The sequence below is a fragment of the Podarcis bocagei genome (assembly GCF_964188305.1).
Source record: "Podarcis bocagei genome assembly, chromosome: 12".
NCBI classification, from domain to species: Eukaryota; Metazoa; Chordata; class Lepidosauria; order Squamata; family Lacertidae; genus Podarcis; species Podarcis bocagei.
Genome location: NC_138137.1, coordinates 58,473,523 through 58,500,102, shown reverse-complemented (window position 1 = coordinate 58,500,102; position 26,580 = coordinate 58,473,523). Strand labels below are relative to the sequence as shown.

Genomic DNA, 26,580 nt, shown 5'->3' with positions numbered 1-26,580 from the left:
TGTGCGCTCATGTCGCTCTGTAGGCTGAGGGAACCGGTGTTTGTCCGCAGACCGTTTTTCCGGGTCATGTGGCCAGCATGACTAAGCCGCTTCTGGTGAAACCAGAGCAGTGCATGAAAATGCCGTTTACCTTCCCGCTGGAGCGGTACCTATTTATCTACTTGCACTTTGACGTGCTTTCAGACTGCTAGGTTGGCAGGAACAGGGACCGAGCAACGGGAGCTCACTCCGTTGCGGGGATTCGAAGGCTGTGGTTTAACCCACAGCGCCACCCACATCCCCATTTGTCCATAAATTGTCTGTAAATAAATAAACCCTTCTATAAATACAATTCTTGTCTATCTATATATTATTTGCAACCACCATTGGTTACTTTGATTACACTGTACTTCTTATTGTCATTATTATTATTAGTCCAATAAAAGTACTTATATTACACATTATGAAGATTATTTCAATTCTTCCGGTATCTCTGTTTCACACACATCTTTCCTATGTACAACATAAACCTCTACCATTCTTTTTGAAATGTTCCATAACCTTGTTCAATTTCCCCCGTTAATTTGGCTATTTCCGCATTGACTATCTCTCTATGGTCGCACCTGGCCCCGCCCCTTCCGGGCGTGAGGGCGGGATTTCCCTTTGCTGTCCCGCCTTAAAGCTGGGGGGGCGGGAAGAGCAGCCTTAAAAACACGCGGTTCATTTCGTGGCGTCATCCTTCAGCGCTCGTCCCCTCTCTGCCATTGGCTGTTCGGGAGCGAGAGCTTCCCTATTCGTCCTCCCGCCTTTCCCGCCCCTGCTCTTCACAGAGGGGCGGGGTCCGGAGCCCTCGAAGCGAAGGACGTTGTCGCGGTTCCTCATTGGCTACCTCGATAGCGAGTCCCCTCTTTCCATTGGCCGCTCGCTTCCAGGATGAAGAGGGCGGGGAGGGCGGGAAGCAAAGCGAGGCGGGCTGCTGCCCTGCTATTGGCCGCTCTCACTTTTGGCGGGAGGGCGCGAATCGCCGCCGCGCGCGCGAAGTGGGCGTCTCACGGAGGAAGGGGCGGGGCCTCGCCGCTCTTTCGCCAATGCGCGCGCGCTCTTTCGGTTTGCTCCGCGTTCCAGGCCGCGGCGACGTCGACGGCGAGGCTCATTCCGCCTCACAGCGCTGAGGCGGCAAGAAGCAGGGGGCGTACGCTGCCGCCGGACTGACTGACTCCCCCCAGCCTCGCCTCATGGAGCCCGGCGGCCTTGCCCCGCCGAGGCTCTCTCACCGCCGCCGCCTCCTCCTGCAGGACCAGCCGCGCTGCCCTGCTTCGCAGGGTCGCGGAGGCCTCCCCGAACCCGCCGGCCTCGCTCGCCCCGCCGACCGCCGGAGGAGCTTGGGCTGCGTCGGGTAAGGCAGGCGGCCGCCCTCGACTTAGACGCCTCACGCCAATCTGTGTGGTGTTGGGGGGGGGGGGCTTTGTCCCGCCAGACGCTGCAGAACTCCAACTCCCATCATGCTTTGCCATCGGCCGCGCTCGCTGGGGCTGATGGGAGTTGGAGTTCGGCGACGCCGCACACCTGGCTTTAGAAGCCGCTTCGTCTATCCATTGAGCAACTTGGTGGGACTAAGTATATAATCCAAATAGAGCTGTTATATTTATTATTATTATTAATAATTGCTAATTATCATTAATTATTATGCCGCGCTCTTCCTCTGAAGCAGGGCAAGGTGGCGTACATGGTTCTCCTCGCCACGTCTCTCTATTTCTCTATTTTTCCCTTTATCTGCACACACAGCAGCCTTGTGAGAGATTAAGCTGAGAGAGCGCGACTAGCCCAACGTAAGCTTCATAGTTCAGTGGGGAATTGAACCCTGGCCCAACACTCTTGAGCACTATACCAGTTTGAGCCTCATCCTCCTGCTTTAGAATTGGATAGAATAATAATTGGTTATTATTTTGATGTTTTATTTATTTGAAACGCTAATACAGTGGTGCCTCGCAAGACGAAATTAATCCGTTACGCAAGTCTCTTCCTCTAGCGGTTTTTTCGTCTTGCGAGGCAACCCGTTTAGCGGCTATTAAAGGCTTAGCGGATTAGCGGCTAAAAGGCTAGTAGCGGCTTAGAAAAAGGGGGGGGAGCGAAAAAATCGCAAGACTCGCAAGACGTTTTCGTCTTGCGAAGCAAGCCCATAGGGAAATTCGTCTTGCGAAGCGCATCGAAAAACGGAAAACCCTTTCGTCTAGCGAGTTTTCCGTCTTGCGAGGCATTCGTCTTGCACCACTGTATTACACCATTTCTCCAGGGAGTTCCGGGTGGTTTCCATGCTTCCACTCCCAACTCCCTCCATTTTTTCTCTCAGCCTTTGAGGTAGATTAGGCTGGCCCAGTGACATAGCCCAGGGTCACCCATTGAGCTGAGTGGGGATTTGAATGCTAGTATTTCTGGTTTATGATAGCCACTTTGCCACCCTGGTTTTCTTAAGTACGTAACTGATCTCAGCATGGAACCACTTTTATGCAGCATTTTTTATTTATGTACTTTCATTTGTGTTTATTTAAAGTGGCATTATGTTCCATTTGGTTGCCCTGAGAAGACTTCTTCACAATGATGTGTAATGTAACAGTAATGTATCTGATTATTTGCAGCTCAAGTGAAAATTGTGTACAAACGTCGGAAGAAAAGAATGTCCATCTGCAAAGGACGTCGTCTTCTGAATCTACAGATTCAGGTTTGTCTGCCTTCAGCCATAATAATAATAAATTTTATTTATACCCCGCCCTCCCCAGCCAAGACTGGGCTCAGGGCAGCTAACAACCAATAATAAAACAAGTTGATTAAAATACCATTTAAAAAACAAGATTAAAATACAACAATAAAACATTAGGATGCAGCTTCTTCACAGGATGAGAAAGGAAAAAGAAAGAGGGGGATGGAACCAAACTGATTCTAAGCCAAAGGCCAGGTGGAACAACTCTGTCTTACAGGCCCTGCAGAAAGAAATCAGATCCCGCAGGTCCCTGGTCTCATGAGACAAAGTGTTCCACCAGGCCGGAGACATTGTTGAGATGGCCCTGGCTCTGGTTGAGGCTAATTAACTTCCTTAGGGCCCAGGACCTCTAGGGTGTTTCTATTTAAGGACCTTAAGGTCCTCCGTGGGGCATACCAGCAGAGGTGGTCCTGTAGGTACGAGGGTCCTAGGTCATGAAGGGCTTTAAAGGTCAAAACCCAGCACCTTAAATCTGGCCCTGTACTTCACCGGTAGGCAGTGCAGCTGGAAAAGCACTGGGTGAATATGCTCCCATATAATCCAAAACCCACTGGGCTTGACAATAAACTTCTCTGTAGTTTTAGTTGGGAAGTTCAACTAGCACCTGAGCTAGGAGCTTACTTGATTGGTCCAAATGTAACTTTCTTACGCCAAATGATTTGGAGGATTGGGAGCATGTTGTAAGCCAGCACTCCCAGTTCTTTCCTTGATTTCCTGGTTTGATTCCACCATAATTTCCCTGAGCCCAGGGCAATGGTGGCCTACAGATCAGGACTGGAAGCCCGGTTCTAACACTGATTGATTACCCAGTTGAGATGTAACATCATTGTTTTTCTGATTGGGAGAAAGGGGAACACTAAGATCCAAGACTTAGTATGAGCAGCCAAACCATAAGATGGCTGTTATATGTGAGCAATAAGCTTCAATATGTCAGCACAGTACTGACCTAATATCTTTGTCTGCATGTTTTGTCACTTTCTACAAAAATTTGTGCAAGTTGTAAGATTATTTCTTTCACAGGTTGCTGTATGGATTCTCCTACCCAGCTCGGCATGAAAAACCTTGATGAAATGTATGTAGAAATACACTGGTGGTTTGTGTGTGTGTGTTTTTTGTTTTTTGTGGTTTTTTTGTTTGGGGTTTTGTATGAAACTGGTTCAGGGCATCCTAAAAGAGTCTGCTTTGGAGCAGCTTGTGTTAAGCAAAAAATGCATTTGGAAGGTGTGAGAGTATTGACTTGAGTATTTCAGAACCCTGGTACTTCAAATTAGCAAGACTGGTGTAAAAGGTTCTTGGTTGTAGCTCTGCATGATAGGTTCCCCTCTGTTTCCTGGCACAATGTTTATGGGAATGTCCCATTCTTAGACTTTAGTACTCACCAACGCACAGGAGAGGGATGTGTATGCACTCTCACACTCGGGAACATGTCACGCTTGCCAGAATGTTGGGTCACTGTCAGTGTGCTATTATTTTAGCTAAATGAGTCATTACTAGGTAGTCTATCAATTTAGCTTGGATGTTGAAATTTAACTTGTAAATCTATGCTAAGGCATGTGCATCTTTTTGTTCTTGCAGTTTTAGAGTGCCCATGCGAAGAATGCACTCCCTCCCGGTAAGTGAAGCTTAGGAAGGAAACCTTCCTTTGTCCCTTTCTCAGCTGAATTTCACACTATGCAGAACTGTCAGATTATGTAAACTTAATTAATAAAGCTTGAAAAGTCTTGCATGTTGTCTGTCAGGCTCCTGGAAATCCCAATGTTGACATTAAGGGATTTTAATATCTTACACAGAGCTGGATTCTTAGTGTATTTTTGGTTTAATTTTACACACCTAATTTAATGACTGATTATTATTATTAATAATAGTAATTATTATTATTCGTATCCCACCTATCTGACTGGGTTGCCCCAGCCAATCTAGCTTCCAGTATATATAAAAACATAATAAAACATTGAACCTTAAAAAGCTTCCCTATACAGGGCTGCCTTCAGATGTTTCTTAAATGTTATATAATTACTCATCTTCTTACCTGATGGGAGGGCATTCCACAGGGCGGGTGCCACTACCGAGAAGGCCCTCTGCCTGGTTCCCTGTAGCTTAACTTCTTGCAGTGTGGGAACTGCCTGAAGACCCTCGGAGCTGGACCTCAGTGTCCTGGCTTAACAATGAGGGTGGAGACGCTCCTTCAGGTATATTGGGCCGAGGCCATTTAGGGCTTTAAAAGTCAGCACCAACACTTTAAATTGTGCTCAGAAACACACTGGGAGCCAATGTAAAATATGTATGTACTCTCTCCCATCCTTAGGCATGATCACCTGAAAAAATTACAGTTTGAAACTCCCAAGTTTGCTTAATATTGTATTGGCACTCACTAGTTTTAAATGATGAATTTTATGAAACAACAAATGCATAGAAATAGTGATTAATCCCCCCCCCCCCGTGGAAAAACAAAGCCCTGGAAAATGTTCAATTTTAGAAATCCTCCTTCCCTACATCACTTGCTCTTGTTCCGGGTCCTAGCCAGCTCTGCCCACCTCCCAATTCCAATCCACCCGTTTTCTTTTTCAGCTAGCATGCTGTGGTCCATGGCTACTGTCATTGGCCCAGATTTTAGGTTTTTTTAACTGAATTGGGTCCTGCTGTTCTGTTGGTTGCTCCTCATGACAAAAGAGGAGAGCTGGAACCTGACTCTGCATTTGCTTCTCTCACCTTTGCAGCAGAGCCTTTTGGGATGCAGTCCTGCTCTGAAGAGGAGCCACTTAGATTTGCTCAGTTGTGATGTCTTCCAGGGATGTGGCCCTGAGGAGAACAAAGAGAATGTAAGTTTATTTCATTAAGTTCCTAATCTGGGGAAGATGGCCATGGCTATGCCCCAAGGGCTGGAACTGACGTCTATATGTAAGAGGGAAGTGTAACAGGGTTAGAGTTGTAAATGAGTGTTGCTGCAGGCACTGTGTTCCAGCTTAAGTGCTTTTTGCTGTTGTAAAATCCTAGATGTGAAATACTTGATGGAATGTTATTGGTAGAGTATTCATTTGGATATTTACAGGAGCACTTTCCGCGTGATAAGAGTAACTTCAGCCAGTGTGTGGAAAATCATACTGAATTGCTTCAGCCATTTTGCTCCTTCTGTTTCCTTCCTAAGGTTGCTGGAGAAGGGCCCCAATTACCGGTAGTTTTTGTGTTTGAATCTGATGGTGTTTGTCCCAGGGTGGTGGTCATTTTTCTTTGCACTGATGTATTCATGGAGAATTTAGAGCCATGATAAATAACTGCATGTGGCGCTTCATTTAAATGTGAATACATTTTAAGCTTTGCTCAGGTGTTCCACCCGAGATGCATATCAAGTCTCTGCTATGAACTTCAATATTATTATAGGAAGATGAGTGGGGGCGAAAAAGGCTACAGAAAGACTGGGTGTGGCAGAACAAAAGAGCTGATCGAGATTAGATTTCTCTTGAACGCTGCAGGACTCTAGACCAAAGGCTCTAGAACTGCAGGTTTCTTTCCTGGCCTTTTGAGCTCTAATGAATTGGTAAAATGGCTGTCTTGTTCCCTTTCCCTAAGGAACCATTTGAATTCAAAAAGCCAACAAAGCCTGCTTCTCGTACCTCTCTGCGTACCTCTTCCCTTGAAGATGAAGCGTTGAGGCAGGAGCCCGCCACAACACTTTTGGTATGTACTACTAGTGTAGTCTCTGTGTACAGCCTTGAGATAGAGCTTCCTGTCCCAGAATGTTGTGGTGCTAATTACTATGCCCAAACCTGGGACCAACTCTGTCAGAAATGGCAGGAGAGTCTCAAAAGGCAGAAATACTGTTAGAAATCAAGATTTGGGGGGAAAAAACATGCTTCTGCATCAGGTGCCAGATTGTAAGCTCAGCTCTTTGTACGCCTGCAGTTTCTAACTGCATGGAATGAGACAATGTGCTGAAGAGGACAACTTGGAGGTACACAAACCAAGTGAGTCTTCATTATTTGCATGCCATGAGGACACTGGACAGCCGTCGTGGAGCCCTCATGTAATTATTTGGCAAGATCTGATTGTACGAGGCCACATCTTTCTGCATCTTGGTTTTGCAAGCAGATTAAGCTGATTTTTAGGCAGTTGGGTCTATGCATTTAGTGTATTTGGGTTTACAGAGTTATGATTCTAGATGAGAGCTACCCAAGCAAGCCAGGAGAATGCCCTGTCTCTTTATTCCTCTCCTGATCTTCGCCTCAAAGTGAAGCCTATGAGGGAAGACTGAATGAATATCGACCAACAAAATACCTGTTTTAGTTTCATAGTGGAAAAGTTGACAACTATCAAGAAAGCTTCAGTCCAGCATTTCTGAGGCCGCTGTCTCGAGGGGCCTCAGAAACTGAGGAAGATGATGACGATGATGGATTCTTAGAGATAATGGATGGTCCAGATGTCTGCGTAAGTGATGATGAAAACACCTCTGTATTAAATACTTAAAAAACTAAAAGTTCCCCAGCTAGGTGGTTTGTGTTGGGTACAGCCATTTGCAGCCTGTCTAAAGATGGCCAGTACCGTAGATACTGCACTTGATAATTGATATAACTAGGCTTTTTCAAATTCCTTGGTTTGCCTATTTTGGGTGAAAACATGGCGATAAGTGGACTTGAGCAGTAACCTCTCTTGTTTTAGTAATTCATTGGTTGGTTGGGTTTCCAGCAGCTTTCATCAGCAACACATAATTAAACAGAGCTAAAAGGCTCATGCCTTGCTGCATAAATGCAAAAAGTGATGATACCAAATAGCCTACCAGGGGAAGGAAATTCCAAAGATGATGTGCCACAGGAAAAGCGTATCCTTAGTCAGACCCTTTTTACCGCAGGAGCAGGTGGAACACAGAATAGGGCTTTTGAAGCACATCTGTGGGAAAGCAAACTCAAAATGGGAGGGAGCAATACTGCAAATAGCGACTTTTGGCCCGCCATGTGTTGCTAAGCTTCCACTTACTTCATCCCTTACTAATGGCCATGCTGACTGCGGATGAAGAGATTTGGAGTCCCAACAACATCAGGGGAATTTCCCACCCCTACCCTGTCATGGAATTTAAAGATGAATACCAGTACTTCTGACTACTCTAGGAAACAACACTGAAGTCCCATGCACATTTTGCAAGTTCGGTGTGATGTATTCATTGAGATTTGACCCACACAGCAAACTCAACACTCTATTTTGGTCCAGTAGACATTTCTGAGTAGTCTGCAAATGCACTCCACATATAACTTACGACAATAATTTAATTTAATCTTGATAAGTGGCAAAGTCCCTCCTGTCCAAGAAGAGTCACCATTTCACTTGCTACTAATGGTGTTTTCCCTGCTTAATAACTGACCTTTTAATTTTATTTTAGAACGATGGTGAGATGCCCTCTGACGTGGCCAGCCTTTGGACAGCTCCTCTAGTCATGAAGAAAGGGGAGGATGCCCATGTAAGTTGGCCATTTTAGTCTTCATGGAGCCTGAATAGTGCATTTAAAACCCTTTGTTGCTTTCAGTGGAGCTTATTTTCTGATATTCAAGAGGTGTTCGCTTTTAGTGCTGTTTCTCTTGAATACGTTCAAGCATATGACATCTACTCCACAGTTTGGAGTATCTGTGGCTTTGGAGCTTGTGTTTCTTTGTGTGTGGTTGTGTGTTCTGGCCAAGATGCAAGATGGAAGTAGAGCTCTCTTCCACTTCCATGGCCATGCCAGTCCTTTTGGATTCCACTTGGTGCCTTACCTTGCCAGGGAGCTCAACTGTGGCGGGAAATGTTGCATTGCTCCTGCAACGGAGGCAGCTGTTCCTTCAGCATTTTCAGAGTGGGTGGATGAGGTATAAGTAATTACTTGTGGTCAGTTGCTTTTTGTTGAGGCCTTTGGCTGCCTGGCAGGGACGCGGGTGGCGCTGTGGGTTAAACCACAGAACCTAGGACTTGCCTATCGGAAGGGCGGCGGTTCGAATCCCCGCAACAGGGTGAGCTCCCATTTCTCGGTCCCTGCTCCTGCCAACCTAGCAGTTCAAAAGCACGTCAAAGTGCAAGTAGATAAATAGGTACCGCTCCGGCGGGAAGGTAAACGGCGTTTCTGTGCACTGCTCTGGTTCGCCAGAATCGGCTTAGTCCTGCTGGCCACATGACCCGGAAGCTGTAAGCTGGGTCCCTCAGGCAATAAAGAGAGATGAGTGCCACAACCCCAGAGTTTTCTGCGACTGGACCTAATGGTCAGGGATCTCTTTACCTTTGGCTGCCTGGCAGGCCTAATGCTGCTTTGGTTTTTGTGCAGAATAAACAGTGCAGGTTGCTGGGCATGGAAAGCGAGCCGTACAGCATGGCCAAAGCTGCCCTGAAGAGAACGGGACGATCCCCAGAAGAGAACTCTCCATATTTCATCAAGAGGAAAAGAAACGTCTGCAAGGCATCTTCTGAAGAACTAACGGTTGGTGGCTGAGCACCATACACTGACTGCAGCCTGCTCAATTTGTTTGTGTTCATATTGGACTCTTAACTTCAAGCAAAGCCTGTTTGCCTTTGGTACTGGTTGTGAGAGGTGTGCTCTTCTCTGAAGGGGGTCAGCAGGCACTCTTCTAAATATTGAGGAGGAAAGGGGCTTAATGTGCAGATGGGAAGAAATGCAAAGATCCTTAGGGATTTGGTTGCCGAACCAAGCAGGTGCAGGGGTGACTTGGAGGTCTGAGGGAAGGCGCTTGATGTGTTTCTTAAAATTCCAGCTTATTTCCTTTTCCTTCTGACTTTCTATCTTTCCATGGAGTTTGTTGTATTCCTTTGTGATTCTCTTAGATAAGGCAATGCTAATGTTTTCCTTGAGGTTTCCCTTCCTCTAGTTTCAAGTCCTTCCCATCCTTTCTGCTTGTTCTTTCTAGCATACCTTTGGAATAATAGTAAACTGCCACTGCTTCTCCCTGTACTTCCCACACTTTTCCCCTTAACCCAGGGGTTCCAAAGTTCCCTTCTCACCAAGCCTACCCCTTCAGAGGAACTGGTCTCCCAAGAGCCTCCTTCTGTACTTCATTCCTCTTTTTCTCAACGCAGGCTTTCAACACATTCTCCTCCACCCTTTCTTCCTAATTCCCTTTACACTCTTCATCCTTGAGGTTCTGCAAACCTTTCTAGCTGATCAGCGTAAGGAAAAGCAGTTGTGGAAAGGATGCTTCCATTGCTGCAAGCTTTACATGAACTTGGTCTTCCATCATCTCACATCTGCTTTCCCCTTGTTTCTTCAGAGCCTGGTGCTGATTGACTCAAACTCGTTGTTTGAAAACTCAACGGAAATAGAGAGCATTTTGGACAATGACGCAAGGGATCTTATTGGAGATTTTTCAAAGGTAATGCTGATGACCTTTCCTCTTTTGCCATTCTGTGGCTTGTGTGAGACAAGTGCAGTGCACTCATGTGTTCTGCTGTTTTCCTCACCTTAGGGTTACCTTTTCCATACTGTAGACGGGAAGCATCAAGATCTGAAGTATATTGACCCAGAAATGGTAAGCAGCACAGGCTCTTCTCACAAAAAGAAATGTTTGCTTCACATGGATTGCAAACTTACCGGTAGTTTGTCTGCAGGCCACCTGTGGAGTCCAGAGAAGGCAGAGGGGTGGGGTATTTGTCTACGCAGCTAGACAGTTCTGTCAGTTAAAACAAGTATTTTTTTTAAAGTAATGGGGCAACGTCCCCGAGGTCTAATGCTTGACCTTTTCCTCCCCTCCAGATTGTTGACGTGTTGAATGGCAAGTTTTCAAACTTCATTAAGGAGTGCGTGATAATTGACTGTCGATATCCCTATGAATATGAAGGAGGCCACATCAAGGTATGGAGGGAATTCAGAGGCACCTGCTTAAGACTGGCATCCTGATTCATTTGGGCATAAGCAGAAAAACATTAGAGTGAATCCCAAAGCTAGTAAAGGTAAAGGGACCCCTGACCATTAGGTCCAGTCGTGACCGACTCTGGGGTTGCGGCGCTCATTTTGCTTTATTGGCTGAGGGAGCCGGCGTACAGCTTCCGGGTCATGTGGCCAGCAGGACTAAGTCGCTTCTGGCGAACCAGAGCAGCGCACGGAAACGCCCTTTACCTTCCCACCGGAGCGGCGCCTCTGCTTGCACTTTGACGTGCTTTCGAACTGCTAGGTGGAAAGGAGCAGGGACCAAGCAACGGGAGCTCACCCCGTCGCGGGGATTCGAACCGCTGACCTTCTGATCAGAACGTTTTGCTTTCTGGTGGGAGGCTGAACAAAAAGTAACTGCTTTTATACAGAGCCATTGTAGTGACGTCTGAGAGGATGCAGTGATGCTGGAGAAAACTGAATAGCATATTACGAAGCATCTGTTTGGTGTTCTCTGCTTCTAGACGTCCTATTTATAACTAGGGAGGGGAAGATGGGCCACATCAGATTTGATGAAGTGAAGGGCCATAAGGGCTGACCAAAGTTGTTGACCTTTTTCTAGGATTGTAGTTGTTGAGGTTTTTTACCCCAGGAACTAAACTGCCACAGGGGCCAGATTAAACGGACCGACGGGCCAGATTGGGCCGCCAAAACAGACTTTGGACATGCCTGCCCTTTTCATCTTCTAAGACTAAGTTATCATGACAGATCTCAAGTGAATATGGATACTGTTTTAATGCAGTGTTTGGGGCAACAGGTCCTGTTGGGTGCTGTGCCATAACGAGCACACAACCCGCAATCGACCTGCCTTCTCTCACCAGTGTCTCTTCCTTCTCAGGGTGCTGTAAACCTTCACATGGAAGAGGACGTGGAGGACTTTTTGCTGAAGAAGCCCATCGTGTCATCGGACGGCAAACGAGTCATCATCATTTTCCACTGCGAGTTCTCTTCAGAGCGGGCCCCGCGGATGTGAGTACATGAATGCTCCCCTTTGCATAGGTTGGGAACTTGGAGGACTTGTGGTGTTACGTGGAGACGTGATTGGATGGGCAATAACTGGTACTTAATAGTGGAATAGGGTAGGTGAGAATTGATAGCCCAAGAAGATAATGAGACTAGGCGGGTACAGGAATGGAAGGGTTTTAAGAAGCAGGCGCTGGTGCATTCCTATGCGCTCCAAGCATTTCTTTAATAATTGTCATTTTGATGCTTGGCGTCACAATCCCCCTCCTGTTAGAAATGACATCCACATACATCACTTACGGAGGGTTTTGAGGCTCTTTCCCATCTGTTACAGGTGCCGATTTGTGAGGGAGAGAGACCGACTTGGCAACAGCTACCCCACTCTGCATTATCCTGAACTGTATGTTCTAAAGGGAGGATACAAGGATTTCTTCTTAAAATGCAAAGTAAGTGTCTTTTTACCCAGCTTCCATTTCTCTTCCTTGTGTCTTTATTGCATGAGTACCGTGACCTACCTTCCTGAAGCTCAAGGTGGTGTAGATGGTTTCTCTCTCTGTCCACAAAACATTGTTTTGTGTGTGAGGGAGTGACTGTCCCCAAACCCCAGACAATTCACTTAATGGCTAGGTGGGAATTTAGCAACCTAGCTGTTCTAGCTGTTGCTGTGTGCAGGTGTTCTTTGTGTAGGGTGAAAAGCAGTTCTGTGCTAGGAAAACCAGAGTTATGAACTCTGTATAAAATAGTTGAATCGAGCGCTTCTTGATTTCCCACCTCCTGTGTCAACCTAGGGAGAAAGGAAAAGTGATGGCTTTTTTAGGTGACAGAAATGGATGCTAAGTAGGACTTCAGCACCCCGAAGATCAGTGCAGAATACATTTATACAAGGGCTGTCAATGAATCACAAATAGCCCCAGAGATTTTGTGGGTCTTGCATAATCCCCTTTTTTCCTTTCAGAGCTACTGTGAGCCCCAAGCCTATCGCCCGATGCACCACGAAGACTTCAAGGAAGACCTGCGCAAATGCCGCACAAAGAGCAGGACCTGGGCTGGTGAGAAGAGCAAAAGGGAACACTACAGTCGCCTGAAGAAGCTCTGAGAGCCGCAAGAAGGGCAGCCAGATTTCGCCTGCCTGCCTGCCCTGTGGGTGAAAGCGGGGACACGTTAACTTCTCCATGTGCCTCGCAGGAATTGTTCACTCCTTGCATGGGCTTTGCTTCACCGTCTACTGAATCACTTCATGCAAGAACAAGCGGAGTCCGCGGACTGCCATATTGCAGGCATGAACCCTTCAGGCGTTTGCGTTCTGTCCGTGAATCCAGGGTTTCCCCGTATGCTTCTGAAGACAATCCATTTAAACAGTGTGTATACGGGAATCAGGGTAGCATATAACTGCCAAGCGGAGTGTCGATCATGAGATTTTAATGTCGATTTTACAAATTGTGCCTTTTTATGTTAGTACAGCCGGATGAAGCTAAGTTACCTGTGACTGGGTTTCCCGGGTTGTGTCATGGCCCTAATTTTGTACAAGGGGCAGTGAGCAGGGAGGGTTTTTTTTGAGACCTGACCCCACCCTCTGAGCCGCAGCTCTGATCTTGCCAGCATTTTCTTACCACACAGGAGTACATGTGGCGGAGGGGTGTTGGAAATATTTTCGTGGAACTTGCATAGGCTTCCTGTAATGAAGTATTTATCTGCTGCCCAAGAGGAAGCTGTTTTATCATGTTCTAACTTATTCTTGGACCTTGTCGTCACCTTAAACTTAGTTGCTTTTTAATGCATAGGTGTGACATTTTACATGTGCGACGCCTGGGGTGACCCTGGTGCCAAAACAGCTTGTCAGTGTTCAAATTCAAACTGCAGTCCCTGCATATATACAGTCACACACCCTGTGTGCTCGGCTGTGATTGTGGCATGCTTCTAGGGCAGCCTCAACCTCATGCCCTCCAGATGTTTTGGGCGGCAGTTCAGGCTGGGACAGGTGGCTGTTACAGTTCAGAACATATGGTGGGCATCAGGTGGGCGAAAGCTGACATAGAAGGTAAATCTGGCCTGGGTAGATCATGCTGTGTGCTTCTTCTTCCTTCAGCTGTCCCCAACAGAGGTTTGCTAACCCTTTTTAAAGAATTTGGCTCCCCAATCACTCCCTCTTGCCTTATTGGAAGGGTGCTGGGAGGTAGGATGGCAGTGAGTCATCATCCGCCCAGTGAGGAATCAATGGCTTTCTTCTTTTAAGTGTGCAAGTTACACGGCTGTTTGAGGAGTGTTGGCCAAAACAAATTCCGAGCTGCTTTAAATTGCTCCAGTTACCAGTGTAAACCCTGGGGGCAGAAGGAGATGGAGCCGCTCAGAGACTATGTTGTGCCTGGTCAGAAAGTATTACATGCCAGCTTACTTCTAAACCTTAGGGGGAGAACAAGTGTTATTTAGGGGGAATTAGTATTGCAAGCTATACTTTTCCGTAATTGTGTTTTGGTCTTTGAAACAATCCTTCAAATATTATAAGAAATCAGTCAGTGGCTAAACTCAACCATGAGGCTGGGACGTTTTCTGCTTCATATTTGTGCAGATGTTTGGTTTTTTGGCAATGTTGTTCCATATGCTCAAACCCCTTGAGCTGTGATGCAATTCTGTGTCTGCGTCAGATCTAAAATACCACCCCCTAGTTTGTTTGCTCTGTTGTTACTTGGCCTCTGTGCAGGTGATCAGCAGATACCTCCAAACGGGGCGGGATTAGGAGGCTCACTTCAATGCAAGCCAGTCCTCCCATTCAGTGGCAAGGAAGGCTGCAGTCTTCAATCAGAGGTGGTGCTTGAATGGGGTGAATTGCCGTAGCGGAGGTCCAGGCTTTTGCCCTTTCTGCGACAGGGACCAGCGGTCTGCCAGACCATTCTACTGTTTCCTTGCTGGCTGCTTCCTGTGAACATTCCCAAAAGTGTTTATTCCACCTCCCCAAAGCACACTTCCTGGTATTTGGATATGTATTGTTTGTTCAAGTTGCTGTTTGTCTTTTTAATTTGACATTTGCACATAATTCATTTAAGGGTAGGAAAAACAGTGTGCTTTTTAATGTATTGTGAATTTTTTGAAGGGCGACGGGGACATTTTAAACGACACTGGTCCTAATAAGGGCCTTGGCTGAAACCACCTGCTTCTGTGGCCTCGGGAAATAAAATGCCCAATACACAAGCGCTGTTTCTTTTGCCTTTTGAGCAGCTGGTACTAGATATGGTCTAACAAGAAAGGCCTGTCAAAAACACCTGGTAGGACCGTACAAAATCTGCATGACGTTTTGGTGGGATTAAATCACAACTTTATTTACATCTTCCTGAGGAGCAGTGGCTTGTTTTGCATTCCCCTGGGCTCAGTTGAACAGTTTTAAGTAAATTGTTTTCTGATTTGCATGTGGATTTAGGAGGGTCTGGTGGGTGGTAGAAGGCCCTGCTTTGGGTTTGGTGGAGCACGTTGTGCAAACTTCATCTTGTCGGTACACTGAACCTTCCACTTTTAACTATTTGTTTTTCCATCCCATGTGTGTTTAATTTTGCTGGTGGAGATGACTTAAAAGTGAGGGGAAGAGATGCCAGGGGCAACAAGTCCAGGGCTGAATGCCTGCTGAGATCTTGTTCAATAAGCCTTGACTGGCCCTTATTGCCTCTTAGGCAGGATCTTTTAGAGGGAGTCCCACCCAGGTGGGGACTTCTATGCTTCTGCTGCGATTGGGATCAGGCCACTGTGCTCTCAAGTGGCTTCTTGAAAGTTTGTGGGTAGTGCTAAATACCACAGTTCCATCTGCTCATACGAAATGTGAGCAGAGGGTGATTTGACTCTACATTTGCCAGTTCTGACATTGGCCAGTTGTTTAAAGATAATCTAACAGAAGAATTTTCATCTGTTCAAGAGAAGCTGTGGTATTTTGAAAGAGATGGCATGCTGCAATTACTTAATTGGTTAATCTGTTTAAAAGCAAAAGACTACTAACAGTTCCCCCGAAGGAGCTGGTTGATGCTTCCATTTTCAGTGATGCTATGGGTCTATGCTGTGTGCGTCCAAGTCCCCACTTGGTGGTGCTGCTGTTCCAAGCTCTAAAAATCTTGTTGTGTTTCAGCTCTGTGGGCTAGAAAAGGAGTTGTACACTTGTTCATTATTCCTTCTCACAGTGGCCTTGTGACTGTTCACCATGGCTCCTGTATTTACAGAAGGTGATTTGTTCAGGGCAATCCATGATGCGTGTTGTTGACAGAGGATTTAAACTTCTACCTTTTTTTTAACTTAATAAATTCTGTAAGGATGTCTAAAATGAGAACCTCGACTGTTGCACAGTGTCGGAAGAAAGGAGGAGTATAACATGCAGGCCTCTTCTTTAGCTCTTTGATTTCATTAGTCAGATGCAGAATGAGATAAAGATCAAGCAATTCTCTGTGTGTTGGAAATGCAATCTCAGTGATGCAGGGAACATTGGAAAATGAATTGACAGCACTAAGGTTGCTCCATCACGCATTGTGTGGGTCTTTCATTTTACATAAGACTACTCAATAGTAGGGACGCGGGTGGCGCTGTGGGTAAAACCTCAACGCCTAGGACTTGCCGATCATATGGTCGGCGGTTCAAATCCCCGTGGCGGGGTGAGCTCCCGTCGTTCGGTCCCAGCTCCTGCCCACCTAGCAGTTCGAAAGCACCCTTAAGTGCAAGTAGATAAATAGGTACGCTTTATAGCACGCCAGAGCAGCGATGTCACGCTGGCCATGTGACCCGGAAGTGTCTGCGGACGGCACCGGCTCCCGGCCTCTAGAGTGAGATGAGCGCACAACCCAAAAGTCTGTAAAGACTGGCCCGTACAGGCAGGGGTACCTTTACCTTTACCTTACTCAATAGTTCATGGTCGGTCTGCCCTGTGTGTGTGTGTGTGTGTGTGTGTGTGTGTGTGTGTGTGTGTGTGTCTCCAGTTTCAGCCTAGCAGCTAAGCTGCTGTACTCAACTCTTCTGCTTCCTATTTAAAATTGTATGGTAGCTTTCATCTATTAATGATTATGCTTCCTGGTTTCCACTGAAATCTTCTCAGTCAGAGGCTGCTGCGTGGGTTAGTGTTTTTCCTTCTCCAGTGTTCCTCCATCTCTCTTCCCAAACAAAAGGACACTGAAGGTGCTCACAGCCAAATGTGGAGTTGCTTCTGAGTGAGCATATGATAAAACTGATACCTAGCGTGGGATAATGGCTTGAAAACCCTGGCCTCTGATTGGCTGCTTCAAACATTAAAAGTCATCTTGTTTCCCTCACTCACCATAAAGTGGTACGCAGCCTGACACTGACATTACTGTCAGTTTCTGCATATCCAAAGTGGCTTACATATAGAATAACAGAGCTTGGTTTTTTTTAAAGGTTTATCAAGGCAATTAAACTAGCAGTTTCTGTCAGTGTCAGAATATATCTCCGGGTGCCTCTGTCGAAGTAAAATGGCTGCAGAAGCACTTCCATCTGGAGAATAGCTCATGCAGTAGAGCACGAGACTCTTACTCTCAGGGTTGTGGGTTTGAGCCCCACGTTGGGCAAAAGATTCCTGCATTGCAGGGGGTTGGGCTAGATGACCCCTGGGGTCCCTTCCAAAGCTGCAATTCTAGGATGCTGCATCCTCCAACCCAGTTATTGTAGAGGACCAGTGTAGCCTCAGGGTTACCGTATTTTTCACACCATCGGACACACCGGACAATAGGATGCACTTTGTTTTAGAGGGGGGAGAACAAGAAAAAAAATTCTCCCCCGCTCTGCCCAGCGCCCCTTCAGTGAAGCGGCAGGAGGCGCTGCACAGAGAGGGGGAGAACTTTCCCCCTCTTGTTTTCCCGCTCTAAAACAAGGTGCCGTTTAAGGTGCGTTCAGGCGGCTACCTTGGAAGCCTGGAGAGCGAGAGGGGTGTGCACTGACCCCTCTCGCTCTCCAGGATTCAGGTTCCTTTCGACCTGCTCTTTGGGGCTGGCGGGGGGAAGCCCACCACCAGCCCCAAAGAGCAGGACAGGGAGCAGTGGAAAAGCGCAGCGGAGAGGCTCCTGCCATAGCTGCGCGTCACCTCTCCAGCCGGGAGAGGGTCACGGGGGGCTGCTTTAGCCCCGCACGCGCTCTCCCGGCTGGAGAGGTGACACGGGGCTGTAGAGGTTCCTGCCATAGCCGCGCGTCACCTCTCCAGCCGGGAGAGGGTCGCGGGGCTATGGCGTCTTCGCTCCATAGGACACACACACATTTCCCCTTCATTTTTGAAGGGGGAAAAGTGTGTCCTATAGAGCGAAAAATACAGTAGATCATGCAGGATCCTAATGTGTGGGTGGTTGGGGGTCACAGCGTGGCCCTGCTTGCCCCTTTGGTTGTGCGAAGGGGAGTTTCTGTGCTTGGGAAATTGTAGTCTTGCACCTTGGAAAGAGACTCCTAAATGCCGCTTCGCCCTTGATGTAGAGCCAGCGGTGCCTTTGGTAAAATGGCATCACCCCCACTATCTTATTTGCTCATCTAGTAGTTGGTTAGCATAATGCTAAGCCACATGTAGGGACCCAGGTGGCGCTGTGGTCTGAACCACTGAGCCTAGCCTAAGGCTTGCTGATTGGAAGGTCGGCGGTTTGAATCCCTGTGACGGGGTGAGCTCTCGTTGCTCGGTCCCAGCTCCTGCAGTTCAAAAGCACGTCAAAGTGCAAGTAGATAAATAGATACTGCTCTGGTGGGAGGGTAAATGGCGTTTCCGTGCACTGCTCTGGTTTCACCTTGCTGGCTCTTGGTTTCGTCTTGCTGACCACATGACCCAGAAAAACTGTCTGTGGACAAACGTCGGCTCCCTCGGGCAGTAAAGCAAGATGAGTGCCGCAACCCCTGAGTCGTTCATGACTGGACTTAACTATCAGGGGTCTTTTACACAGGGGAACCTGTGACCCTCCCACATGTTCCTTGGCTCTAGCTCCCATCAGCCCTGACCATTAGGCATGCTCGCTGAGGCTGATAGAGTCCTACAAAATCTGGATGATCACGGGTTCCTCACCCCTGTACTGTAAAAGCCCATAGACTGCCATCCTTAACAGGCCTGGAAGCAAATGTGAATCTAGAGAGATAAGCAAAAGTCACCAATGTTGACAGTAAGTGACAAAACAGGCAATTATCTCTACCCTTCTAGGCTATACTTCCTCCCCCTGCCCCAATCCTGGTGAGAATTTTGCTAATCTTGGGGGCAAGTGGAGCGAGCCAAACACTTCCTCCCCCTTCGTACCCTGGATTTTGTGGTAGCTGAGCATGGACAGACTTACAGGGTTACGGTGGCGGGGTTTATGTTAATTGTCTTGAGTATTTCTGCAGCCAGTGGGTTGTCCTCAATGCTCCTGCTGCTCCCTATTGCATCCTCATCATGCTGTTTTGATGAGATGAGCAACAATAATTGTCCCCCCACAAGATTGGCATTAGCATTTTATGATGACGGGAGGTTGCTCTGGGAGAAGTCTGTCTTCAAAGAGGCTGCCTTGTAACAGCTGGTTCGTGTGAGAATGCATCCGGAATGAATTTTACTACCGTCAGCAAAGAGATCAAGGTGACCTTGAAAGCAAACGAAACTTGCGGCAGCCCCATGAAGCATGGAGATTGTTCTGCTCTAGGCTCATAACCCCAAGGTGTGCCCCAGGATGGACTCTTGACCATCTGCCTGGTGCCATCTGCACTCAATCACGTGCCCCTCCAGTCGTAAGGGCTGGCATCTGTATGTTTGGGTGGGGACGACACACAGCCCCTGGCACTGCAAAGATAGCTTCTAAAGGGGGTTGGATATTCTGCTTTTCAGAAAGTGATTCATGGCAGGTCCCCCCACCAAAACCCAGTTAAATTTTTTTACCTCACTGGTGGTAGACTAGCCCAAATATGCATTCTCATGCACAGAAAATTATTTTTAAAGTTCTCGTCCGAGGCTATGCAGGGATTGCTAACCCTAGCTCACCCTTAGCTCCAATGTAAGGTTAACTAAACCACCCCACCCAGAGCCTGCTGATAGGGATGGAAACTGTCCCCTCCTTGGTCATCACACTTGATCATTTGGTGAGAGGAGAGGAGGTGCTAACCTCCCTCTGCTGATCTGCATGGATCAGCTGAAGCAAAAGTGAGTCACAGATACGGGATAATTACATCCACCTCTGGCATGTGGTTCTTGGAGCATTGGCCAAAGCAAGGGTTTTTTTCTTTTTAAGATAGATAGGTAAAGGTAAAGACCCCTGACCATTAGGTCCAGTCGTGACCGACTCTGGGGTTGCGGCACTCATTTCTTTATTGGCCGAGGGAGCCGGCGTACAGCTTCCAGGTCATGTGGCCAGCATGACTGAGCCACTTCTGGCGAACCAGAGCAGCGCACGGAAACGCCGTTTACCTTCCCGCCAGAGCGGTACCTATTTATCTACTTGCACTTTGACGTGCTTTTGAACTGCTAGGTTGGCAGGAGCAGGGACCAAGCAACGGGAGCTCACCCTGTCGTGGGGATTCGAACCGCCGGCCTTCTGATCGGCAAGCCCTAGGCTCTGTGGTTTAACCCACAGCGCCACCCGCATCCCTTTAAAATAGATATCCCTGGCCTAATATGAGCCATGTTGCTGGTGATATACAGATCTCAGCTTGGGAAAGAGGCAGTCCAGTTTTGCACTGATGGGTTTGTATTGCTTTTCATATCTCTAGTGAATTGATTCCAAGTGTGGACTCCTCATGCAGCCAAAACCCATTCACAGGCTGGATGTATCAGCCAGCAGCTCGGGAAACACAGTTTCCAGAAGTTCAAAAAATGTTGGCTTGGGCGGGGAGAGGCCATAAAACAACATGGTGAGGACCAAGTATGCCCAGTGAGCTCAGGGCTGGCTGATGCGGGCAGCTGTGGCAGAAAACTGAGGCAGAGGGAAATGGAATGGAGTATCCTGGGTAAGGGGGAAGAGGCTGGCTGAAACCTGCAACAGGAGCACTCCAGATATTAAAATGTACAAAACAGTAGGTTTATCAATGGCCAAATGCTAGAGTCTTTGACAGCAAGGGAAGGCTGCTGCCACTTGCTAAATGGGCTTCCTGCAAGCAGCCCAGCTGCTGGATAAAATGCCTCCTTCCTTAACTTCCTGGGTGGTGACTCTGTTTAAGAAGGTAAGTTTTGCTATATAGTGTCACAAAAATATTATTGCTATATTGGCAAGCTGTAAGGTGGGCAGAAGAGGGCAACCCAGATGGTCAAGGGTCTAGAAGCCAAGCCTTATGAGGAACAGTTGAAGGAGCTGGGTATGTTTAGCTTGGATAATAGAGAAGATAGTCACCTTCAGATATCTCAAGGGCTGTCAAACGGAAGGTGGAGCAAGCTTGGTTTCTTTTAAAAAACTTTATTGATTTGTTAGAACAACAAAGTGCAAATAAGGGACGCAGGTGGCACTGTGGGTTAAACCACAGAGCCTAGGACTTCCTGATCAGAAGGTCAGTGGTTCAAATCCCCGCAACAGGGTGAGCTCCCGTTGCTTGGTCCCAGCTCCTGCCAACCTAGCAGTTCAAAAGCACATCAAAGTGCAAGTAGATAAATAGGTACCGCTCCGGCGGGAAGCTAAACAGCGTTTCCGTGTGCTGCTCTGGTTCTCCAGAAGCGGCTTAGTCATGCTGGCCACATGATCCAGAAGCTGTATGCAGGCTCCCTCGGCCAATAAAGCGAGATGAGCGCCGCAACCCCAGAGTCTGCCACAACTGGACCTAATAGTGGTCAGGGGTCCCTTTACCTTTACAAAAGTGCAAATACAACATACAAAGAATCAAAAGGTAAACCAGAAGTACAAAGATGGAGCACAGCTCCAAACGGATAATAAGATAAGAGCTGTTCAACAGTGGAACTGTCTCCCTCGGAAGGTTGTGGACTCTCCTTCCTTGGAGGATTTTAAGCAGAGGCTGGATGGCCATCTGTCAGGGATGCTTCAGCTCAGATTCTTGCATTGCAGGGGGTTGGGCTGGATGACCCTCAAGATCCCTTCCAACTCTACGATTATATGATTCCCCCTTGAAACCTAGAAGGATCATGTGGGATGTGTCGCTGCTGTTCCAAATCTACCGATTGAAATCCTGGCTAAAGCAAGATTACTTCTTAGCAGAGCTGAGCTACAACCATGTCACGTGCACTTAGATTAAGGCTAATGCATGCCCTGAGATGACAAGATTCAGTTGTAGCCGTGGCAGATCCCAGATTTAAATGAGGATGCCAACAGGGGCTGGCGTGTTTGCATCTCATGAAAATACGAGAGCAGTGGCTTCTAATAAATTGGGCCTCTGCAACTGCGTTGCAAGCAGTTACCCGCTAGAGCTGCTTCGTAGGATATTGTAGCCGTCTACCCTGGAAACCTCAGGGTCCCTTCCAACTCTACAGTTCTTTGATTCCATCACCTGCAGGATCACAGGTTCCCATCCCTGGAGTAGACACTTGTTGTTTAGTTGTGTCCGCCTCTTTGTGACCCCCTGGACCAGAGCACGCCAGGCCCTCCTGTCTTCCACTGCCTCCCGCAGTTTGGTCAAACTCATGCTGGTAGCTTCGAGAACACTGTCCCACCATCTCATCCTCTGTCACCCCCTTCTCCTTGTGCCCTCCATCTTTCCCAGCATCAGGGTCTTTTCCAGGGAGTCTTCTCTTCTCATGAGGTGGCCAAAGTCTTGGAGCCTCAGCTTCAAGATCTGTCCTTCCAGTGAGCACTCAGGGCTGATTTCCTTAAGAATGGAGAGGTTTGATCTTCTTGCAGTCCATGGGACTCTCAAGAGTCTCCTCCAGCACCAGAATTCAAAAGCATCAATTCTTCAGCAATCAGCCTTCTTTATGGTCCAGCTCTCACTTCCATACATCACTACTGGGAAAACCATAGCTTGAACTATATGGGCCTTTGTTGGCAAGGTGATGTCTCTGCTTTTTAAGATGCTGTCTAGGTTAGTCATTGCTTTTCTCCCAAGAAGCAGGCGTCTCTTAATTTCATGACTGCGGTCACCATCTGCAGTGATCATGGAGCCCAAGAAAGTAAAATCTCTCACTGCCTCCATTTCTTCCCCTTCTATTTGCCAGGAGGTGATGGGCCCAGTGGCCATGATCTTGATTTTTTTGATGTTGAGGTTCAGACCATATTTTGCGCTCTCCTCTTTCACCCTCATTAAAAGGTTCTTTAATTCCTCCTCACTTACTGGGGCCCAACTCAATGCAACGCAGCTATATAAAGATTTTTGTTTAATGTTCTATTACGTAATGTTTGATATGTTTTTATACATGCTGGAAGCTGCCATGAGTGGCTGGGGCAACCCAGTCGGGTGGGCCGGGTACAAATAATAAAAATTATTTCCTTTGAATGGAAAAGGGAACAAAAAGCAGCAGCTACCCCAAAAACACAACCTCTCTCTGCAAGACAATTGCATAGCCTTATGGGGAAGGCTGCAGCCTGGCTTCCTCCCACCTAATCCCGTGTCTTCCTAGCCACACAGCCTGCTCTTTTCCCCTTTGCAGCCACTGTATTTTGCACATATGGCTTGGTTGTTTTTGCTCCAATGCAGCAGACGCCGACAATATTCCTGGAAAACATGTCTGCCTTCTGATCTGTCAACCCCATTAATCTCGTTCTGAAATGCTTCTGTCCCTGAGGCCTGATTGCTTGCTCAGATGGGCCCAGGTTCCAAAAGTCAGGGAGCCTCTTTGCTTTGCAGGCACATTTATTGTCCTGCAGGGATGGGGGAGCACAGCACTGTAGCAGTGCAGAGCCGAGATCAGAGACGCAAACATCAATTACTAGACTGGTTTTGTTTTGATTATAATAAGAAGGCTGATTGCCGAAGAATTTACCGTATGATTTTGAATTCTGGTGCTGGAGGAGACTCTTGAGAGTCCCATGGACTGCAAGAAGATCAAACCGATCCATTCTGAAGGAAATCAGCCCTGAGTGCTCACTGGAAGGACAGATCCTGAAGCTGAGGCTCCAATCCTTTGGCCACCTCATGAGAAGAGAAGACTCCCTGGAAAAGACCCTGATGTTGGGAAAGATGGAGGGCGCAAGGAGAAGGGGAGGACAGAGGATGAGATGGTGGGACAGTGTTCTCGAAGCTACCAGCATGAGTTTGACCAAACTGTGGGAGGCAGTGGAAGACAGGAGGGCCTGGCGTGCTCTGGTCCATGGGGTCATGAAGAGTCGGAAACAACTAAACAACAACAATAACAATAAATTTTATTTATACCCCGCTCTCCCCAGCCAAGATTGGGCTCAGGGCGGCTAACACCAGATATAAAACAATTGATCAAATCCCCACTTGGCCATGAAGCTCCCTGGGTGACCTTGGGCCAGCCCCTGTCTCAGCTTCACTGGGTTATTGGGAGATTAAAGGAGGAAGCGGGAGAACCATCATGTCTGCCTCGCTGAGCTCCTTGGAGAAAAAGGCGAGATATAGATTCAATAAATACATAAACGAATACAGTACAACAGCCTCACTGCAAGTTACCATTTATGAAATTAGCTCCCTATCTTTTCTCTCTGAACCTTTCATATAAGGTTTTTCAGGACTTCATATCCAATTTCTTGCATTGCAGATTTATTGATTTCCCCCCCATGCTCCTTTACAACTTAACATACTGTTGTAAATAAAAATATGCCCTTTTCCCTTATGGGGTATCCAAGAGCCCATATAGAGTCCTTACATAGGTTCCCTATTGGTAGGAGAAAATAACAGAGGCCAACCAGAGAATATTGAGAAGCAAAGCAGCTAGTAAGCTTGATCTTTATTGATCTGTTGCAACAGGGTACTCCCCTCACACGCAGGAGAGGAAGAGGACCCAGAACAATGGCCTGCAAGGCCTTATAAAGACTTTTGAAATTCCCATTCTCTAGATCAGGACCATCCCCAGAAACATTATGCATACATCACAGAAGGGGTGTAACCTAAGACCACCCCTCAGATACATCCCACCTACATCACAGAAATTTAAATGTTGTTTTTCTCTTGTCCTTGTTTATCTCCTGTCTGGCAAGTTGCTTGATTGGATTTCTGGGGTGCCTGGCCATTCTTTTGTAGTGGTAAAATACTTATTTCCTGGGCCAGGTCACAGGCTCACACCTTATTCAAACAGACATATCCTTGAGACAATGGGGAGGCTTTTCTAGGTTAACCTTGCAGAGAAAGCATTTGGTCAGTTTAGGAATCAAAATGGTTCCAGGATGGTCTTCCTGTGTTGATCTATGTATGTGCAGTTATGAACATTACCATATATCTAAGACCATAAAATTCCTATCACATTATTCCCCCCTTTGGGGCTAGAATTTTTCTTAAAAATTTTTGCCCCACAAATAATAACATCGTATGTTGTAAATGGATGTCTTTGTATGAATATATCATATAAAAATAACACATGTTGCGTTTTGCTACTAAATTACTTGTGGCATTCTAACACTTTGGGAGAGACCATTTACTCAATAGTGTTCTATGCTTTACACCTAGCAGGAAGGTAAGGTCCACTAATGACTGAAAAGTGCAGTTTGCTTCCCCCCCGCCATTTTTGTGTTCTCAGGTGTCAAGGTAGCTCTTCTGTGGTCTCACACTGACATAGTGCTACAGCAACACATCCTGTCTGTTGAATCCCCTCAGGGCTTTCATTTAACCATGTCGCCTGGCATTCACCATAGCTGGCACAGGTTTTGGGCATCTCGTGAGGGAGAGGTCTTCGCCTTGGCCTTTAGCTATGGGAATTTATTATAGGCTGTGGTCTTGGGCTCATGAGAAGTTGCTCACTTGCACTTAAAGGACCAAAAAGCTAATTGCAGCCTGGATACACTTGCCCAATTCAAACTGAGTCCAATTTGAATTTATCTTGCCCCATGGTTCTCAAGTCTTCAAACCAATCTGTTAAAAGAAAACCATTCTTAACAAGGGCAGTTGTCCAAATAAGTCAATTTAAGTCTATAAGGAATCATTCCTGCTAAACCAAAGCATATCCACCTTCATGTACCTGGTGTTTTATGGATCCAGAAGTTTGTCATTGGCAAAAAGAGGTTTAACACATATTAAAATGGATAGGGAAAGTTGGCAGAGTGCCAGGTGGAACAATGTGGTTATAAATTGATCTAAACATTGGACTACACAATAGTGTGAGCTATTAGAAAGTATAAAATGCATGAGAATTCTCCATTGGTGTGTAAGCAATAAGACATTAAATATAAAAACAGTTACGCACAATAAATTGCCCCCCCTTTGTGGAATTCACACTGTCAGACACATTTCAACATTCTTACATAATAACACATAATACAAAACAAAATAATTAAATATCTGTTGCATATCTTGACACAATTGTGATCTTTTACGTATGTATCTTTTGAATCCTGGAGCAGAGGCTTGAGGTTCAAGTGAAAAAAATGTCCTTGCAAGATAACTGTGGGCACTTTGAAAACTCTGGTGTTGGAGGTCTTGTGAGTTGAGGGGTTGTTGCTGCTTTTCATCATTGCACATCTGTAGAAGTGATATCCTGTAAGGGGGCAGGGTTTTGGGGGAGACTTAAACACAGTTAGACAAGAAAGGGGCAAAAGGCAAAAAGGATGTCTTCCAGTTTCCATGGGAAGCTGCAAATAATAACAATCTTAGTGGATTAAACATTTTATTCATTATCACATTTCCATGTAATTACTGTTATTATCTGCTAAGTTTGTTTGCTTTCCTTCACTTAATTTTTGTTGTTGTTGTTCTTTTCATATTATAAAATAAAAAATTACTCCACATGTATAGAAAGAGAACTGTAAAAATACAAAGGTAAAAAAATAAAAAGAAAGCAAAAAATTAGATTACCAGTTAGATGAAAATGGACTTGACACAAAGACATCAGATTCAGAAAATAACTATTATTAAATAGTACAAAGATATTATCAAAAGCACACAGATTACTACTGGACTGGGGGGGAAAAGGGAAAACAATGGGGAAAACTTAAAATTCACCATGTGCTATCCAATAAAAGAACTTCATGAA

At 46.5% G+C, this 26,580-nt stretch overlaps 1 protein-coding gene and 1 long non-coding RNA gene across 4 annotated transcripts in view; one reads left to right on the top strand and one right to left on the bottom strand.

Annotated features, from left to right (window-relative positions):
* The first annotated feature begins 1,030 nt into the window (after nucleotides 1-1,030).
* Nucleotides 1,031-14,914, top strand: CDC25A (cell division cycle 25A). The gene is made up of 15 exons (XM_081163755.1): nucleotides 1,031-1,375; nucleotides 2,616-2,698; nucleotides 3,758-3,809; nucleotides 4,313-4,349; nucleotides 5,455-5,556; nucleotides 6,305-6,412; nucleotides 7,019-7,159; nucleotides 8,106-8,183; nucleotides 9,018-9,170; nucleotides 9,976-10,077; nucleotides 10,171-10,233; nucleotides 10,458-10,556; nucleotides 11,470-11,600; nucleotides 11,929-12,040; nucleotides 12,550-14,914. Exons 1-15 carry the CDS (start codon nucleotides 1,215-1,217, stop codon nucleotides 12,688-12,690), a joined length of 1,563 nt encoding a protein of 520 aa, XP_081019881.1. The 5' UTR covers nucleotides 1,031-1,214; the 3' UTR covers nucleotides 12,691-14,914.
* Nucleotides 5,433-26,580, bottom strand: part of LOC308569768 — a 35,010-nt gene continuing 13,862 nt past the window's right edge. For 2 of the 3 annotated variants that reach the window (XR_014000829.1, XR_014000831.1), the window contains exon 3: nucleotides 12,053-12,378. This is a non-coding gene — a long non-coding RNA (uncharacterized lncRNA). Of the gene's footprint in view, nucleotides 5,537-12,052; nucleotides 12,379-26,580 lie in introns of those variants that run through there. The other variant, XR_014000830.1, reaches the window with a different exon arrangement.

What these genes read in the sequence shown, in the direction of transcription:
- CDC25A (XM_081163755.1), top strand. Translation starts at nt 1,215, where the DNA reads ATGGAGCCCGGCGGCCTTGCCCCGCCGAGGCTCTCTCACCGCCGCCGC. An exon ending in AGCCCGCCACAACACTTTTG is followed by an intron (nt 6,413 to 7,018) that starts GTATGTACTACT and finishes TACCTGTTTTAG; the next exon opens with TTTCATAGTGGAAAAGTTGA. An exon ending in AGAAAGGGGAGGATGCCCAT is followed by an intron (nt 8,184 to 9,017) that starts GTAAGTTGGCCA and finishes GTTTTTGTGCAG; the next exon opens with AATAAACAGTGCAGGTTGCT.